At 40.0% G+C, this 18,743-nt stretch overlaps 1 protein-coding gene across 1 annotated transcript in view; it reads left to right on the top strand.

Moving 5' to 3' along the window:
- creb3l2 (cAMP responsive element binding protein 3-like 2) overlaps positions 1-18,743 on the top strand; it is a 90,935-nt gene extending 72,192 nt beyond the window's left edge. The window contains exons 9-12 of the mRNA XM_072552478.1: positions 267-366; positions 3,661-3,787; positions 10,449-10,716; positions 11,883-18,743. Of these exons, the coding sequence (XP_072408579.1) occupies positions 267-366; positions 3,661-3,787; positions 10,449-10,716; positions 11,883-11,952 (565 nt within the window). The 3' untranslated portion in view covers positions 11,953-18,743. The remainder of the gene's footprint in view (positions 1-266; positions 367-3,660; positions 3,788-10,448; positions 10,717-11,882) is intronic.

Here is an 18,743-nt window from a genome sequence, read left to right as displayed (position 1 = left end):
CAGTTGCTCTTATCCTATAGTATTGCCATCTGCCAGCTTTTAATATTAAAACAGTGTCCATCAGTGTTGTCTAGCATGAAACTGACACAGTTTCCCGAAGAGAGCGCTATCTAGCTGGTATTGATTTCCCTCATGTGGATGTTTTTCTGTGTTCTCAGAAAATTAACCTTGAAGGCGGAATCTGATTTGGGAAAATAATATCTATTTGGCTATAAAAACCCTTCACTGTCATTGACTAATAGTGTGATAAACATTTTGTTTCTCAGATCCTTGCTCCAGCAGCTACAAGGACTCCAGGTCCTCGTGGCAGGAAAGGTGCCCAGACCTTGCAAGATGGCCAGCACACAAACCAGCACATGCTTAATGGTAAAAGCAAGCATGACTCTGCTATTAATATATTGAAATGAAACAAAATGTTGGAAATTCCTCTTTGTTCTGACCCTCCACAGGAGAGCAAGCCTCGGTCACCAGAGGGAATGCATCTTTTTAAGAGATTTCAAGCATTAAAATGTCAGCAACGTCTTCTGTATCTGTTTAAAATGTGAGACCTGAGAATTACTGGAATTATTTTGACCCCACCTGCTGGCTGAGAATCTGATCTTTTCTGTGTAGGATTTCGGCAAATAATCTCCCTTTCATTTTATGTTTAAAATGGGAAACAAGATGTTATCTAGTTCTCTGCCAATTGATAAGTGTCAGGGAGCTTTCTCTGTCCTTGATGCGCAGTGCTGGCATCTGTCCTGGCTGTTTCAGAAGCACGAAATGGCTACTCATGCTGTTTAACAGTTTCTGTACTTAATATTTGTGGAGTCATTCCCTAAAGTAAGAATACGCGCTGAAACAACATTTTATCACTCAAGATAGTTATAAGGGTTCAGTATTTAATTTTGCATCCCCGTATATTGCAGTGCTATTTTCTGTAATATTAGAAATCTGACTCTTCCAGCTCTTTAAGTTAACGCGGTCTTGAGTAGGAGATACTTTACTGAGCGTTCTTCCACACAAGATTATTTTGACTTCTTTCAGGACTACTTGGTCAGTCTTGCTGCACTTTTTAACAACTTTGTCTTTACAGTGGTTCTTTTTATATTTGCGAATGCAAGCTTGAGATATCTGATCAGTTTTGGTGAATATTTTGAAAAATTAAATGAACTTGAATGATTGACAGTAAAGACAGCAATGTGGTACTCTGAATAGATTCTGAGCCATGCTTTGTACAATACATTCTTTCTAACTTTGAACAGTATCTGTGTTAACGTAACTTAATTTATATGCCCATTTTGGATAAGTACAGCTCTCAGAATCGTAGAGTACAGAAGGAAGTGGTGTGTCAAGCTAATGCCAGTTTTCTGAAAGAGCCGCACAGTTCCACTGTTGCTTTCTGTCCTCAGCAAGTTATTACTTTTCAAGTACAGAGGAACCTCGATTATCCGAATGAGATGGGCGGGCGCTATTTTTGGTTCCGATAACTAATTATTCGGTTAATTGATTCAATGCCTCTCCTTTGGGGCTCGGAGTTTTCTGAAGTTTCCTTTCTCCTCACTCTGCCTGCCTTGCTCCCTCTCTCTGTCTCAGGGTTTGTTTCTGAGCAGAGACACACTTTTGTGTGTAAGAGAGCTACAGCATTGCTGAAGCCTATATCCCCCATGCCCCAATCAGTTCAAAGGGATTGACACAGCTAAAGTCTCCTCACCGCTCAGGAGACTTGGCAACAGCATACAGCCCCCATCCACCCACAACCCTGTCCACCCCCTCCAACCCTGCCCACCCGCAACCCCATCCAACACTGTCCTCGACTGCACCTGATGCTATCCAATCCCACCCACCGACCGCGCCCCCGACCCCCCATCTAATTCGGACACCCCACAACCCCATCCCCTCTCCAAGGCAGCCAGACTGGACAACAACAGTAAGACTGCTGCTGCTTTTGTTGGGGGTGGGGGTGGAGTCTCCAAATCACTTGCGCACGCACACACACACACACACACATATAATATATATAGGTTTAGGGTACATCCCTTGTACTGAACTCCAGGGAAACTGTGGTGAGGGAGAGTGAGTGCGCAGGTGGTCAGTCATTTGGAGACGGTGCCTGGGCTCCCATCAATGTTCTCGGCAGCATTTCAGTGAGTCGGGTTCACTTTTAATCACTGTAAACAAAAGACATGAACAGTGTTGAAACACCTTTTTGATGTAATGTTTCTATCGGGACCTTGAGATCTTCGGATAATCCAATATTCAGATAATCGAGGTTTCTCTGTATACATCTAATTTACTTAACTCACTCTTGAGATTAAAGGGGTTATTTTTTAAAGGCGTTGCCCGTGTACACGCTGGGGTTTAGAAGAATCAGAAGTGATCCAATCCTACAACCCCTGCCACCTAGACAACATAACGCATTGGAACATCGCAACCTGCAATTTGCCTTCCAAGCTATATACCATCCTGACTGAGGCTGGTCATAATCCTGAAACTCCATTCCCACTAGCAAAGTGTTTACACACCAGATCCCACCACCATATCTCATTGTGGGGAAAGCCTGAAGGGCAGTATGGCCTACTCTGCTCCTAAGTCCTATGTTTTAATTTCATTTTGAAAGATCCTACTCAATCTGCTTTTGTTATTCCCTTCATTTAGTGTTTTCCAGAACAATTTCCAACATAAAGTTCTCAACTCTTAAGGACAACAATCCCAGTTTCTCAAACCTTTCCACTTATTTGAAATCCTTCATACCTGGTGCCATTTTAGCAGAATCTTGAACATTTCCATCATTAGAGAAAGCAGTCCATGCTCGATTATATCTATGAGTCTTTTTTTTCTCAATATTTCTAATGAGAACATGCTATGTTAACAATGGCCAATCATGCTGTAGGTGTCAGACTAGTAAGTGGTACTGCACCATGTTAGCTAGGCCCACCCAACATTTTGCTTTTTGCTTATATTTTTTAAATCTTATGCAGTTTTGATAAATAAACTAGACCCCTCCCATGCTTGCCAATAACCTTGTTAATCATCAGCTGTATTTCAGCATTCAATAATGTAATTACAGACTTACCTTGATAAGGGGCAGCATGGTGGTTCAGTGGTTAGCACTGCTGCCTGACAGTGCCAGGGACCCAGACTCAGGTGACTGACTGTGTGAAGTATGTACATTCTCCCCCTTGTCTGCGTGGGTTTCCTCTGGGTGTTCTGATTTCCTACCACAGTCCAAAGATGTGCAGGTCAGGTGAATTGCCCATAGTGTTAGTTGCATTAGTCAGAGGGAAATGGGTCTGGGTAGATTACTCTTCAGAGGGTCGGTGTGGACTTGTTGGACTGAAGGGCTTGTTTCCACACTGTAGGGAATCTAATCTAATTTTTTTTTAAAAATACTTTGAAGTCATTTTTATGCTGAGGTATCTAGCATAATAATATAAATATTATAAATATAAATATAAATATCAATATAAACTTAATTATCAAGAAGTGTTGAATCATGTAGTTTGAGTGACTGAGTTAAGAATATATAGAATGCAAAGTACCATATCTAACTAAGACAGCAATTTAAACCTTTTCTGGATTTTGATTAAACATATAAATTTGCTGTGACACGATCAAGAGTAATACATCATTCATCATTTCCTTGATTATTCTAATCCTCTCATTTGTTTATTGTTGCAGATTGTGGTGCTGTGTTTTGCCATTGCACTGGGGAGTTTCAGTAACAGATTTGACCCATTCTCCTCTTCAGTGACAAAATCAGTGCTCCCTGTCCAGGATTCGACACAAGAGTCATATGCAGCCACTGGTAAGCTGGAGCCAGCCTCTGACATTTGCGGTTTTATTTTTGGTAGAGTTCAATTTTCTTAATCTCCAAAGTAGAATTTGGTAATGGCCTCTCAGCAGCTTTCCTTTACAGGTTGAAGGTTGGTATTTATGAGCTGATTAGTGCTTCTAGTTCCTAGGTGCTACAGACTTGAAACTGATCAGGGATCAGTGCTAACTTGCTCAACTCTTTTATTTTGAATAAACTATCAGGGAATTGTTTTTTCCCTGGGATGGGGGAGCCCAGAACTAGAGGGCATAGGTTTAGGGTGAGAGGGGAAAGATATAAAAGAGACCTAAGGGGCAACCTTTTCACACAGAAGGTGGTACGTGTATGGAATGAGCTGCCAGAGGAGGTGGTGGAGGTTGGTACAATTGCAACATGTAAAAGGCATTTGGATGGGTATATGAATAGGAAGGGTTTAGAGGGATATGAACCAGGTGCTGGCAGGTGGGACTAGATTGGGTTGGGATATCTGATTGGCATGGATGAGTTCGAGCGAAGGGTCTGTTTCCATGCTGTACATCTCTATGACTCTAATACTCACTTAATATGTACCATGTTAAGCACAAGCTAAAAATTTAGGTATGAGCTTTTATGTTCAGAAACCAGCAACTAATTCCTTGGTCCAAACACATTTTTAAGTAACTTCCATGGGCTGCATTCTGACTTCGGTATAGGCTGAGCAGGCCCAACAGTTCTTGATCAGATCTCCCTTTCAGAACTTCCTCTGAATTGTTTCTAATTAAATCCTTAAGAAAGGAGACCAAGATGTACCTTCTGCTCCAGATATAATGTAATCCTGCTGCAATTTGTGATTGCACATTTGTTGATATGGTCAGGTGGTGATATAAATAAACAGCATTTAGGGTGAGGACAAGGATGTTGTCAGGGCTCAAGGGTCTGAGTTATAGGGAGATGTTGGACAAACTAGAACTTCTTTCTTTAGAGCATAGTAGACTGAGGGGGGAACCTTATAGAGGTGTATAAGAATGAGAGGGATGGATAGGGTGAATGCACTCAGTCTTTTTCCCAAGCTTGGGGAATCAAGGATTGGACGGTATCAGTTTAAGGCGAGAGGGGTAAGAATTAAAGGGAACCTGAGGGGCAAATGTTTTCCACAGAGGATGGTATGCATGTGGAATGAGCTACCAGCAAAAGTGATTGAGGTATGTACATTAACAACATTTAAAAGGCATTTGGACAAATATCTGGATGGATAGGAAAGGTTTAGAAACATTTGGGCTAAGTGCTGGGAAATGGGGTTAGAGTGGTTGTACATTTTGGTTAGCATGAACCAGTTTGGGCCTATCTCCATGCTGTAGGACTCTATGACTGAATACACCAGAGAATTACTTAATATAACGTGATAATCCAAAGTAGTGAGGAAACAACAAATGTACATTTTGAGCTGTTGCATCAACAAAGGTAGAAAAGGGAAAGATTGGAGGTAACGCTAGATTTTTTTTTGCTGGAAATTTCCCCAATGTATAGCTCCATAAACTTTGTTGCACCTCAAGGGCATTTGTTTGTATGTTGAAGACAATAAGGTGGTCAAATACTCTGAAGTGTTTTAATGACCTTTGAAATTCAGGCAGCTCTTGCAAATGATCTGTGTGATTCAATCTGCCAAAGTCTGATTCCAATTGTAATGATCCTCATTCTGGTCTCAAATGAGATTTTCTTTCAGTTCTTAATTAGCTAGCTGGAAGAGAATGCAATAATGCAATTCATTATAATAGAAATTTGTACTCGGTCAGTTTGAATGTACTATCAGAAGTAGCAATCCTGCACAATTGCAGATTGGATTCTGCTTTACAGTTGCTGAGGAATTGATGGTATATTTGTGATTGATGTTGAAATCAATATTTCTATAAGCAGAAGATTGTTCTAACTTCTAACTTGTATAATTCTTGTGAAAGTTAATGGTGATCATCAGTTCCTGTATCTGAGTTGCATGCTATAGAACAATACAATGTGGCAGCAGTCTACATAGTGCAACTCACTTCTAACAATATTTGAATCAGATTCAATAACACGGGAACTTAGATGATTAAAACTGACTTCAACATCCACCCATTGTAGTTAGCTGACGCGAGTTAAATTCACCAAGCAGTTTTACATTAAAGAGTCATCAAGTATATTCATTAAGAGATTGTACTTTGTACAGTGCGTTCCTCTGCAACCTTGCACAATAGAAAACAGCACTATGAAAAACCGCTGTGGAAAATCATACTATAGAAGATCGCTATAGAAAATTACAATACCTCTTCAGTAGAAAGTTTGCGTTACTAGGATGGTGCCTGGTATGGAGGCCAGGTCTTATGAGGAAAGGCTGAGGGACTTGAGGCTGTTTTCTTTAGAAGATTATTGACGGGTGACTTAATTAAGATATATAAGATAATCAGAGGGTTAGATCGGGTGGACAGTGAGAGCCATTTTCTTAGGATGGAGATGGCTAGCATGGGGGCGGGGGACATAGCTTTAAATTGAGGCGTGATAGACATAGAACAGATGTCAGAGGTAGTTTCTTTCCACACTGCCTGCAACAGTAGTAGACTCACCAACTTTAAGGGCTTTTAAATGGGCATTAGAAAGGCATATGGACAAAAATGGAAAAGTGTAGGTGAACTGGGCTTCAGATTCGTTCCATGTGTTCGGTGCAACATCAAGGGCCAAAGGGGCTGGACTGCACTGTAATGTTCTATGTCATCCAAACAGCATCCACAATTCATCAGTCACATGTAGCCAATGCACATTGATGAAACATGTTATACCAGAATGACCTGTACTTTATATTTTAATTGTATCTGGTTCTTCATCCTATCTAAGAAATCCAAGCTTTTCCATGATTATCATTAACATGTTCTTTTTATTTCTATCATCTCCCTGAATTGGTTCTACAATCACATCCTCTTCTACTAAATTTACTGTTCTGACAACTGCTGCCCACTAGAGCAGCTGTGCCCCATGGACAAGAACAACATTGTTTTTAAGAGCATTTGAGTTACAGAAAGTATTAACTATGTTTTCAGCTTCTTCCTCTTTGTCACCTTCCCTTACACCCCAGCCCCGTTATCTCTTTGTCATCTGCCACCCTCCATAAACTTCCATTCAGCCTCCTCCATTGCACCAAGCCCCACTCATTGTACTTGTATTTCTGGTCCCCCAATGTTTTCAATTTAAAATTTTCCACATCATTTTGAGCCCCACCAGCCTACAACCCCCACAGCTCTGTTTTTCTGACTCTGAACTATGTGCATTCCCAACTTTTTGACTCTCTGTTAACTAGCCATATCTTCGCCAGCAAGTTTACACATTCTGGAATTTTCTCCCTAAACTCCAATGGATCTCCACCTCTCTTGCTACCTTTAAGGTTCTCCTTTACAATCTACCTGGAAACAGACCCTTTGGACCAAATAGTGCATACCAACCATAATCCCAAACTAAACTAATCCCACTTGCTGGTAACTGGCCCATATCCCTCCAGACAGTTCTTATTTATATACTTACCTAAATGTTTTTTAAAAGTTGTAACTGTACCCACATCCACCATTTCCTCTGTAAGTTCATTCCACATACGAACTGCTTGTCTTCTTTCAACCTTTCTTCACTCACCTTAAAAATATGCCCCCAGCCATTCAGCTTATCTGTACCCCTCATGATTTTACAAATCTCTATAAAGTCACCCTCAACCCCCTAATCTCCAGTGAAGAAAGTACCAGCCTATTTAGTCTCTCCTTTATAACCCAAACCCTCCATTCCTGGCAACATCCTGGTAAATCTCTTCTGAACTCTCTCCAGCTTAATAGTATCTTTCCTGTAACCGGGAGACCAGAACTGGACACAGAAGAGGCCTCGCTAACGTCCTGTACAACCTCCACACAACATCCCAACTCCTATCCTCAAAGATCTGAGCAATGAAGGCAAGTGTGCTAAACACTGCCTTAACCACCCTATCGATATGTGATGTTAACTTCAAAGAATTATGTACCTGAGTTCCTAGGTTTCTGTTCTATCCAATGCTCAACATTTAATTGGAGAAGTCTGCCTTTGTTTGTTTTATCAAAATGCAATATCTCTCATTTACTCAGATTAAACTCCACCTGCCACTCTTCAGCCCGTTGACCCAACTGAATTGTAAACTTTGATGTGCGTCTTCACTGTCCACTATATCACCAATTTTGGTGTCATCCACAAACTTACTAACCATGTCTTCTATATTCTCCTCTAAATCAACAAAACTGGACCCAGCACTGATCCCTGTGAATGAATTTGGTTCAATCTGTTTTTGCCTTGTATTGCAGAAACTACATTATGTCCCTACCACATGAAGGGACACTCCAACATCATGACCCTGAGGAAGTCCTGACATGCCCAAGTCCACAGTACATATGCGGGAAGTTTAAACCATGGAGACATGCGCCATATGCTCGATACTTAACCCAGCTTTTAACACCGATTTATTTGGAGTTAATTCATAGCATGTATAAAACCCGCTGAACAGTGTAACTCCTAAGTCAGCTAGAACGTTAAAGCACTGCAGCACTCTTGGTAATGGGGGTGGGAAGGTTGACCATTTTTGAGAGGTGTGAATACCTTGGGGATGGAGGAAGGTAGGTGAATTCCATTGGCGAATGAAGAAAGACTGTCTATGCTGTCACCGGGGAGTGAATGTTATTAGGGGGTAAGAGGAGATTAAATGTTTTTGGAGAGTGAAAGGGATGAATTCTGTCAGGTTGAAAGGAAAGGGGTCAGACCTGGGGTTTGGGGGGCGGTTGTTGTGGTGAGTGCTGTTGGTGGGGAGAGGGGGAGGAAGAGGGAGGTTGAGGCAGGGGAGTGAGTTGAGGCTGTTATCGAGGTGAGTGCTGTTGGTGGGGAGAATAGGAGTGAGGTTGGGGGTTTGTCGTGGCGAGTGTTGTTGGTGGGGGGGATGAGGGGGTTGTGGAGGTGCTGTTGGTGGAGGTGAGGAATGAGGTTAAAGGTGGAGAATCTAACCATGGTGAGGGAAAGGTAGTGGAGTTTGACGCCATCAGTGAGTGGAGGTTGTGCAGTGCTGCGGTTGTCAGCTCTATTAATATTAATATTCAAATAAATACTGCAGTGGAAGACGACGACTATACATGTCTTCAGTTTGAGACATGACAAAGAGGCATGGCTGCACTGCAATCAATCCCTCTACTTGACTACCGTCTGTGTTTGTTTCTTCATCGCTGCTGGGGTCAGCACTGGAAGGTGGAAAGGATAAAATGGTCAGTGGGCAGATTATATCGCAAAGTTAGACATATCCTCTGCGATGCTGACCACACAATCTGGGCTGATGTTTCCATTGTTCACTTTATACTGAACATAATTTCCTCCTTTTTATAGTTCCTTGACATTAATATTAAACAGTATTTATTTGCCTGTATCTTAATTCTAATCATGACACAAGTACCAAATCTGATTTCTATAACGAAGCGAATTTGCATTTCTAGATTAACATTTTCTTGTTCTGAACCAACACGTATTTATCGTCAGGTGTTAGCATGCAAATATTTTCTTCCTTTACCAGTTCCATCTGCGACAAAAATTCTAGTTAAGAAAAATAACTTCCTCCTTTGAACACCGTTTTGTTCATCATTTATTTCTAGTCAGTTATTTTTATTCTTGAAGGAGAATGAAGGAAAAATTGAGAAAAGAGAGCAAGCAAATCAACAAACACCTGATACACCATCATCTTTGCATCTTTCATTTCAGACATACTTATATTATGGCCGTGGAGAAAGTGAAGACTGCAGATGCTGGGGATCAGAGCTTAAAAATGTGTTGCTGGAAAAGCGCAGCAGGTCAGGCAGCATCAAAGGAGAAGGAGAATCGACGTTTCGGGCACAAGCCCTTCTTCAAGCCATTCCTGAAGAAGAGCTACTCCTTCTCCTTTGATGCTGCCTGACCTGCTGCGCTTTTCCAACAATACATTTTTAAGCTTATATTATGGCCATGTCCAGCATTTATCAGTACATCCATCTCAACAATGTCTCAGGCATTGCTGTGTCAATGGTGTTTACAAGTAATTGTCTAGTATGTCTTCATCATCTAATCAATGAGCAGTAAATTTGTGATTCACTTAGGCTTTTTTTTTGAATCTGCAATTTATCTTTGTCAGAGCTGTGATTTTTATCTCAGCAGAAGGTCACAGTATACATGAAAACACCATCTTCACAGAGCATTGTTTTTTTTCAGTGTATAGGACTCCCTGCAAATAATGGATGAATCCCAGGGGTGACCTGCAAATATTAACAAGCTCCTGTTTCTCAACATCCAATAGTTCATGTCAACTACTAAAAGAAAAATGGCTTTTTTTTCACAAATCAGGAATGGTTTTGATGTGCATAAGCTTGTATAGTAAACCTACATGCAGCAAAAATCTACATGTCGCAATTTGGAATGCCACTTTCATAAACTGAAATCTGATCGTTTTACTGTCTCCTGTGTGAAAACCTTTGATTTCTTGTTTGCTGTACTCCACATCTGGTATTTTGCTAGTGTGTAGAAAGCTGTCCTATTCGACAATCTGAGTTATTTGATAAGAAAATTTGTTGGCAGGCTTCGTGGTGAAGGACATAGATGTAGCTATAAATTGTCACTATTTTTCTTCCCACAGTTCGTTCAAGGCATTTATTATTTTATGAAGAACATCCAGGTTTCGAGGATGAAATCAGTTCTGTCATGTCAACAGATGCCTGGGAAAAATTAGCAGAGTCTGTTCGGGAGCGAGCACGACTGGCACAGCTTCTCACTGCCAGGGGTTCAGCACAGAAGCAGCAAGTTCAGGAAGCAGTCACACACTCAGAGGAACCAGCAGAGGAATATATAATATCAAATGAAACAAGAACAGAGAATTCAGTCCTGATAGAGCTCCAGTCACAACGGTATGACTTGTGTTCCTGATTTTATTTTTTTTAAATCATCCAATTCCTTTCAATATAATAAATGTTGGGAGAGGAGGGGTAAAGAAATCAGTCATGTATTTTTTTTAAATGAAAGATTTATTATGCAAGGCAGTGAAACCTGAAGCACTGATGGGTAGGTCTGACACCTACAGAAATAGCAAAAATCTGGAGACATCCATTATGTAATTTGCTGCTGCATGCAGTATTTCACTGTTCTTCCCCTGCTAGTAGTGTATATCTTGGCTGGGTAGGAAACTAAAATTATTTATTTGGCAATTTACCACATTTCTCAGGCACCTCCATTTTCTGCAAGATGCTTTCCTTGAAGTGGAGTGACTGTCATGTCAGCAAACGTCTAGCCATTTTGTATGCAGTAATATCAGAATGCTGCCAAGAGGTGATCTGCATGCTAATCTTGTTGCTACTCCAAGTGAAGAGTTTAGATAACTCTCTGCTCTTCAAATAGTCCCATGGGATTTACATTTAAATGAGCAGAACAGTGTAACATTTCATTTGATGGTTGGCACTTCTGAAAATACAACCCTCACTACTGCAGTGGAGTGTGAACCTAAATCATGTGCTCAAGTCCTACAAATGCACCCAAAACTCTTAACTTCCTGATTCTGGCAATGGTGCCTCCTGAAGCAAGCTAATATTCTACTGACTGTAGCTGTAAGCTGGTTTTCTCAAATCTGTCCACTGGAATCCCAACTTGTCAAAGTGTATTATCTGCACTATATGTTCAGTTCTCGTGAATTGAATTGCATTGTGTTGTGCATGCTGCTACTTCCCTACTTCATTGTTCAAAACACTAGACTCTTCATTTTGTTTCCCACATATCTGAAGGGGGCTCAGTTTATTACTTACAATTTGCATTCATACCAGTTTCCTGAACAGCGCAATCCCAGTTCTAGTTGATCTCAGCAGCAGACTGATGACACAATGGTGTCACCAAGTTGTTTTTCCATTGTAGTGAATTTTCTGAGCGCTTTCTGCCTGTCCATCTGTTCCCAACTGCACTTCTGTGCTACTTACTCATTGGCAACATGGTAACTATTTATTTATTCCAGTTAAATTTTCGGGTTTTTTTAAACATGCAAATGTATGTGTTAATTTCTATATTTTGCATCTTGCTCTCCCTTCAGGAGCCTCCCAAGCGTAGGGATGAATGGAACCACTGTGGAAATTGACAGAAGAGTCAACACAACATCCTAAAGAACCATAAAGTGGTGTTTATGCAATGAATGCAGTCCCTTTGTATACAATCCCACCCGGTCTGATCATCAATAGCCATCTTAGAAGGAGATCAGATAACTTTGTGTTTTTCCCTGTACTACTTTATTACAAACATGCTTACTGAATATTAATTTATATAAATTAATAAGTATAAATGTGTTGAGAACTTCAGTTATATAACACAAGTCTTCATTCCTGCATTGATTCCTTGTCTAAAATTAAAATTGCTAGATAGCCGGACAGTTTAAGTATATGTAAGGGATGAATCTCAGTCTGGGCTCAAGTTCTAGGTTTCAGAACCAGCAGAAAAGATTAACCTGAATCTCATGTAGTTGGTCAAAATAGGCTGTCAATTCAACTCATTTGCTCTACTCATTCTTAAAAGGTTGTAAAACAACTGAGCAGAATCGCTGGTCGTTGGTCCTTCAACAGATTCACACCAAGGGAGGGTGGTTCACCCTCCTTTTCCTCTTCATAACCTCAGTCCCTCAGATGCCTTCCTTTCTCAAATACTGGGTTGTAGGGGTAACCAGCTGTCTTCTACAGCTGACTGTTTTGAGGAGGTTTCAGTTTTGTTATGAGTAGATTTGGTGTCTTCGTTCTTGGGTCATAGTAAATAATTTTTTATCAAGTTTTTGCATTTGTCTTTTAGTAAAAATACAAAACAAGTATGCACTGCATTCAAATGTAGTTGTTTCCAATTTTAACCTTTTGCTGACAGATCCAACCAGAATTTTATTGTAAATGTTTACTGTGGCTTTAATGTTTGGATGCCTGGTTGGTTCTTTAAAGATTAGTCTTGCTTCTATTGGGCAAAGATTGAAGTTTTGTTTCAGCAAAGCAAAAGGAGGTTAATGGCACCCATGAACCAATTTTTTTTATTATTGAAGAATCCGTGTTTTTCAGCTAACATTCCCCCCCTCCCATCCCCAGCCTCCCACCATTGGATGACTACAGTGACCATACTGTGTATTTTATCATTGATTTGATGAAGAGCCAAAACTTGTCCCAATGAGTTACATGTGCTCTAAAGTTCTTTGTTGCCATAGTGCTATTAGATGGTACTAGTGTTTACATACTGTCCGAGCAAGATCAGTTGTGTTTTTTCATGTCTGCACTACAACAGAAATAAACTCTAAAATGTGCCAGCTAATCATTACTGAAACCAGGTTAACTCTGTTCCTCGTGTTATGCAAGCCTGCAACTTTGTTGTTGAGTGAGTCAATGAATTTATTAACAAAAAATGGTGACCAGAGATTGAGAAACAGAATTTAGTGTTACAGCCTCAAGATGTCCAATTAAAGAGAAATGGCCATTAAATAGGGTCAGTTGCTATACTACTAGAATTACATTAGGCCATGGGAGCAGGCTGGTAGATGAAGAGGGTCCATAAAATTCATAGAGGAAGTAGGGTGACCAGTACAGAAACCCAACATAAGATGGTCCTAGGAGGCCCTTGACCCATCTGCTGCTGTACATAGGCGCACACGAATGTGATAATAAAGCTAATGCGAAGATTGTTATTGCTGGCACTTGTCAATAGACAATAGGTACAGGAGTAGGCCATTCTGCCCTTCGAGCCTGCACCACCATTCAGTTTGATCATGGCTGACATCCTTAATCAGTATTCTGTTCCTGCCTCATCTCCATAATCCTTGATTCCACAATCCTTGAGAGCTCTATCCAACTCTTTTTCTTAAATGAATCCAAAGACTGGGCCTCCACTGCCCTCTGGAGCAGAGCATTCCACACAGCCACCACTCTCTGGGTGAAGACGTTTCTCCTTATCTCTATCCTAAATGGTCTACCCTGTATTTTTAAGCTGTGTCCTCTGGTTGTCAACCTGGAAACGATCTTCAATGACCAATATTGGCATGAATCAGTGAATCTATTAGGAGCAGTTTGACAGCACCATCATGGAATGCAAGACTGGCCCAAGAGGATCTTTTTGTTGTGGGTACAGTTTCCCAACTTGGAAATTGAGGGAGTGAACTAACCCTGACAGGATGACCCATAGCTGCTGCCCATCCCCTCTGACTTGGCCACAATTCATTATTGTACATCATTCCTTAGTTGGTAAGTGCCGCAGAATGAACAGGCCTCTCCTCTCTGACCTGCATGCTGTTGCACACCTGGGAAGCAGTAGCCACAGCAAGGGACCTTTTGAAGTACAGGGATAAAAGGTCATCTCGTGTTGGAACAGTTCAGACTCTGGTACAAAAGCAGACCTCTGAACAATCGCATTGGCTGTAAAGCGTTCAGAGACACCTGATTGTCATGACTAGTGCCATGTAAATGTGAGTCTGTTTACCTCCGTCTATGGGGAGACTAGAGATGCAGATCAAAGACAGCCTGCCTTCTTGGAAACAAATTAGAGAGGACCATTAAAGGGCTTCATTCCACCGAGACTGACCTTCCACAAGTAGGATGGGGTGAGAGGTAGCTGAATAGAAGCTGGTAGCCTCCTTGTGTTTGGGTGGACTAGGCTTCCTGATTAGGCCTGGTTCACTGCTTTTTGGTAGGCACAGTCACGATATATCTTCTAAATGTCTGAAGGGGAAACTGCAAGAATGTTAGGAGAGTGGCTGTGTCTGAGTGGCTCCTTAATTGGGTCAGCTCAGCCATGATGGGTCGAGCAGCCTTTTTCTTTGCTGCAGTGATTCTGTGAATCAAGTTCGGGCTGTCAGAAGTGGTTGTTGTAGGGCTGCACCTTGGGTTTGGGCCTCTGCCCACTGCCTTCGTAATGATCCTCAGGACCCTTCAGTTGAAATTAGCTTAGTCTAGAAATGGGAACTTAAGAGAGGTAATTTCAATTGTTCAAATCACCATTTGCATTAATGTCTAGCTGATGTTAATAAGACAAAAATTGCTGGTGACCTGACTTTTATTTCCAATCTAATTCACTGGTTTCATGCCTGATCTATTCTCCATCTCCCACTGTTGAATACTGAGCCTCCTGCAAACATAGAATACACTTGACCTGAAGAAAGGTATTTCCACAATAGTCTAATAAGAGATACACGAAAAACCCACATGCTTAGAGATACTTGAATTTTAACAGCTAATGCTGGAAATACTCAGTAGATCTGGCCACATCCGTGGAGAGAGAAGCTGAATTAATCTTTCTAATGAGTCACTGAAGTGAAACATTGGATCTGATTTCAATAATTAAGTTAATGATTTTTGAATATATTTATTTAAAATCAAGCCTATTAACTCGTTTCCTCTCCACAGATGCTGTCAGATCTACTGTGTATTTCCAGATGTTCTGTTTTTTTCTTCAGATTCCCAGGAACTACTGTACTTTGCTCTTGTCTCACTTAAGGTTCCTGTCAGTCTGATATGGAGTGACGGTCCACCCCCTTAAAGTCTAGCAACCTTAGTTGTATCTTAGCAAGAATTGAAGCTTACGCTATTTTTAGGGAGCCTACTTGCAAAGTAAGTTGGTAGTCTTCACTCTCTAAGCTTGTAACGATACCAGGATTTAGGATTCTCCAAAGTTAAGTATGAAGAAACTTAATTCCTAGAGAGAACTGTACTCTAGGATCTATTAGTAAACCAGGGTAGCTAGTTGTTCAGAAGTGCTTTGAAGTGCTGCAGACCTACTCAGCCAATATGTTACAGACGGGTGACTTAATTTTGACCTTCTGTTAGCAGATATTGTCACCTTGCTAACACCTGCTTAAGAGTGGTGCATAGTTATTAAAAGTTATTGGATGGAATTTCAGTTGGTGCATTTGACATTTTTAGCAATGTATCTGACCTGAAGGGTCAGGGAAATCTTGGTTTGATTATTGAGACTGTCAGTATTTGATATTTTAATAAGACAGTGCTTGGATTTATTTACTGAGTTCTATGGACAGATTCAGGAGATAGTGAAAAATCTATATCAGAGCTGGCTCTTAAGGCACCTTACTCATGCTCTGACAGCATACAAGAGAAAAACAAAGTCTTGTTTCTAGCTGTAATTTTTTTTTTCTTATTTTCCTGTTTTATTAGTGTGTGGTCCTTGCTGCAATGAAATTTTCTGTTGTTCCTTATAAGCTGCAACTACAACAGTCCCTTTTCCCACCCTTTAGCTTTACTGTGTAGAATTTATTGGTGCTGAACTCTCACTCCTAATGTTTAAAATATCCAATGCCTGTGTGACTTTTCTTTCTGCCCCTTAATGTTGTTGTTTACAATTGGCAGTTTTGTAAAGTGGAACCACTTAATTATCATCCAAGGAATTACATAGTAAAATAATTTTGAATTAAGCTTCACATTTGTGGTGATAGTGTCTAAAAGCAAGTTAGCTAACACTTGACCTCCATTAAATTTATAGTGAAAAGTTAATTCAAACTGTTTGAAATGATTTAATGGAACAAGTTTTAACAGTAAAAGTTTAGAGCAATATTTCTTTTAAATGCGTAAGGGAAGTTATAGTTGGATAAAGGGCTCATTCAGATACGTTATTAGGACTGAACAGAGATTGACACCACAGTATATTGTAATTTACTTAAATTTTTGAATTACGCAATTTGTATCTAAACTGTAAGCTACTGTTAGCATGTGTATTTAGATCTTAAAAGTGTACTGCTTTGCAAAATAATTTAAAAATTATTCCAAATGCAATGATGAAATGTTAAAATAATGAGGCTTTGAAGCAGACATCCAAGGAAGGTAATGTTTCAGTGAATATAAGCATCTAAAAGGCTAAACGAGCCTGCATTATCACTTCATGGTTGATATTCGGCCTCGACTCCAATTACCTACAACTCCCCATAAGTCTTGTTTACCCAAGAAACCGAAAATTCAAAACCCTTTCGGTGAAGCAGTCTTTCTGTAACTCAGTCCTAAAGTGATCATTGCTTTATTTTGAAACTGCGCCCCATGGTCAAGGCTGTCCAGCCAGTGGGAACAACACTTCAGTTGAACTATCCTGTTCAACTCCTGTAGAAACTTGAATGTTTCAAGGAGATCACCTTTCATTTTACCAAGCTCCAGAGAATGTCAACCCAGTTTACTTGAGAGAGAGCCCCTGTGTCACAGGACAATCATCCCAGAGACCAGTCCTGAAGGATCTTCAGAGGGTAGATGTGCAGAGGATGTTTCCTCTTATGGAAAATCTGGTACTAGGGGTAACACACTTAATACTGAAATTAGGCAATTTTTGTTTTCTTATTGGGTTGAGTACTTTTGGAACAGTCCCTGAAAAGTATTGGAAGCAGATTCCTTGAATGTTTAACACAGAGGTAGATTTATTTGTTAAGCAAAGGAGTGAAGGGTTTCTCTGGTCTGTAGGAATATGGATTTGACATTACAGTCAAGTTAGCCTTGATCGGCACATCAGTCTAGTGGGGCTGCATAGCCTATTGCTGCTCCTAAATCCTATGTTTGTAATCTAATGATTACTGCCTCCAAAGTAAGTATATGTTTATCTCCTGCCCGTACCCCCACCTGAGTCTCTAATGAATTATTTTAAAAACTGACTAAAAGTGTCGAAAGCATACGAGCTCTGGTGGCTATGCTTAGCCACATTGCAAAGATGTTTGTGTAGATTTGCTGTTTCCAGTGCCTTAATCTTTGAGAACAGTTATGAATTTACTCAAACAATGAGCTCAGAAAACCTTCAGAAACTCACTTGCAACGTCTCTGTCTTGATAACTTTATCCCCAAATGCATTAGTGAGCAATTTATCTCAGTATCTAATATGTAGAAAACAAGTACCAGGCATATATTTGATAGATTAGTCAGCAAATGAATGACTGGCTTATTGTATTATTCCATTATTTTGTTTATTTGTTTCCCAGCATTTTTAAACACTCTTATCTCTTCAGTAATTGTGCTGCATGCTGCAGTCATGATCATATAATGCCACTCTTTCTCCCAAGAACCATTTGATTTATTTTGCAGTAAATGAAGGCCATAAAATGTTTAAATATTGTCATGTACCAAAGTTATAAGCAATGTTTTTTTTAATATGGAGCTTGTTATGAGTGTGCAAAATCGTTCAATCCAAAGAAGTGAGTGCACTACATTGTACAAAATTACATTGAGTGAGTTAAAATGAGAATGATTAGTTTGTTTACTTCAGTCACTTCATTATATCCAGTATAGACTGCTGGCCTGTTGTACACCAGATCCTTGACCCTCTTTCTGCATTTCCAGGTGTCCTGAGAGATGTAATACCAAAAGATTTTGAAGTACTTGTCAATAAGCTTCAAAGAGTGCAATTTGATCACAGCTGATTGTAAATAAATATTCAAGTTACTTACATGCAACGACCTTTCAACATCAGATAGCTGCCTCCAAAGTTCTCATTGTCATTCCCATTCATTTTTGTTACATGCAAAAATTTTGTCAACTATGAACCTGATCCAAGTACTCGCTCCTATTTAAACTGCTGTTCCTCTCTCTATTTGAATTAGTCCTTAGTAAATCAAGTTGGATGTCAGATCACTTGTATTTTTTTTCTGGTTCTGATGATTGAAAACATCAGAGCAATATTTGTGGCAGTCTTAACAGTGGACCAATGTTGTATTTCCCCACACTGTCTAACTGGCTGAAGAATGCGTGATTTTACTAGCCCGTTTTTGTATGTCACAACATGATATATGTGGAATGGTTAACTGAATGCATCAGCATTAATCTTGTCTTTCTGGAGTAGAAAAGTTTATATTTTATTCTATATGGAAACATTTTTCTTTTATAATAACTGTCTTTATACATATAAATTGTATGTTATGCTTCTTTCCATCACAAATAAATATTTTCCTTAGTAAAATACA

This window comes from Chiloscyllium punctatum, chromosome 32, assembly GCF_047496795.1.
Source record: "Chiloscyllium punctatum isolate Juve2018m chromosome 32, sChiPun1.3, whole genome shotgun sequence".
In the NCBI taxonomy this organism is placed as follows: Eukaryota; Metazoa; Chordata; class Chondrichthyes; order Orectolobiformes; family Hemiscylliidae; genus Chiloscyllium; species Chiloscyllium punctatum.
This window is presented reverse-complemented; position numbering and strand designations above follow the sequence as displayed.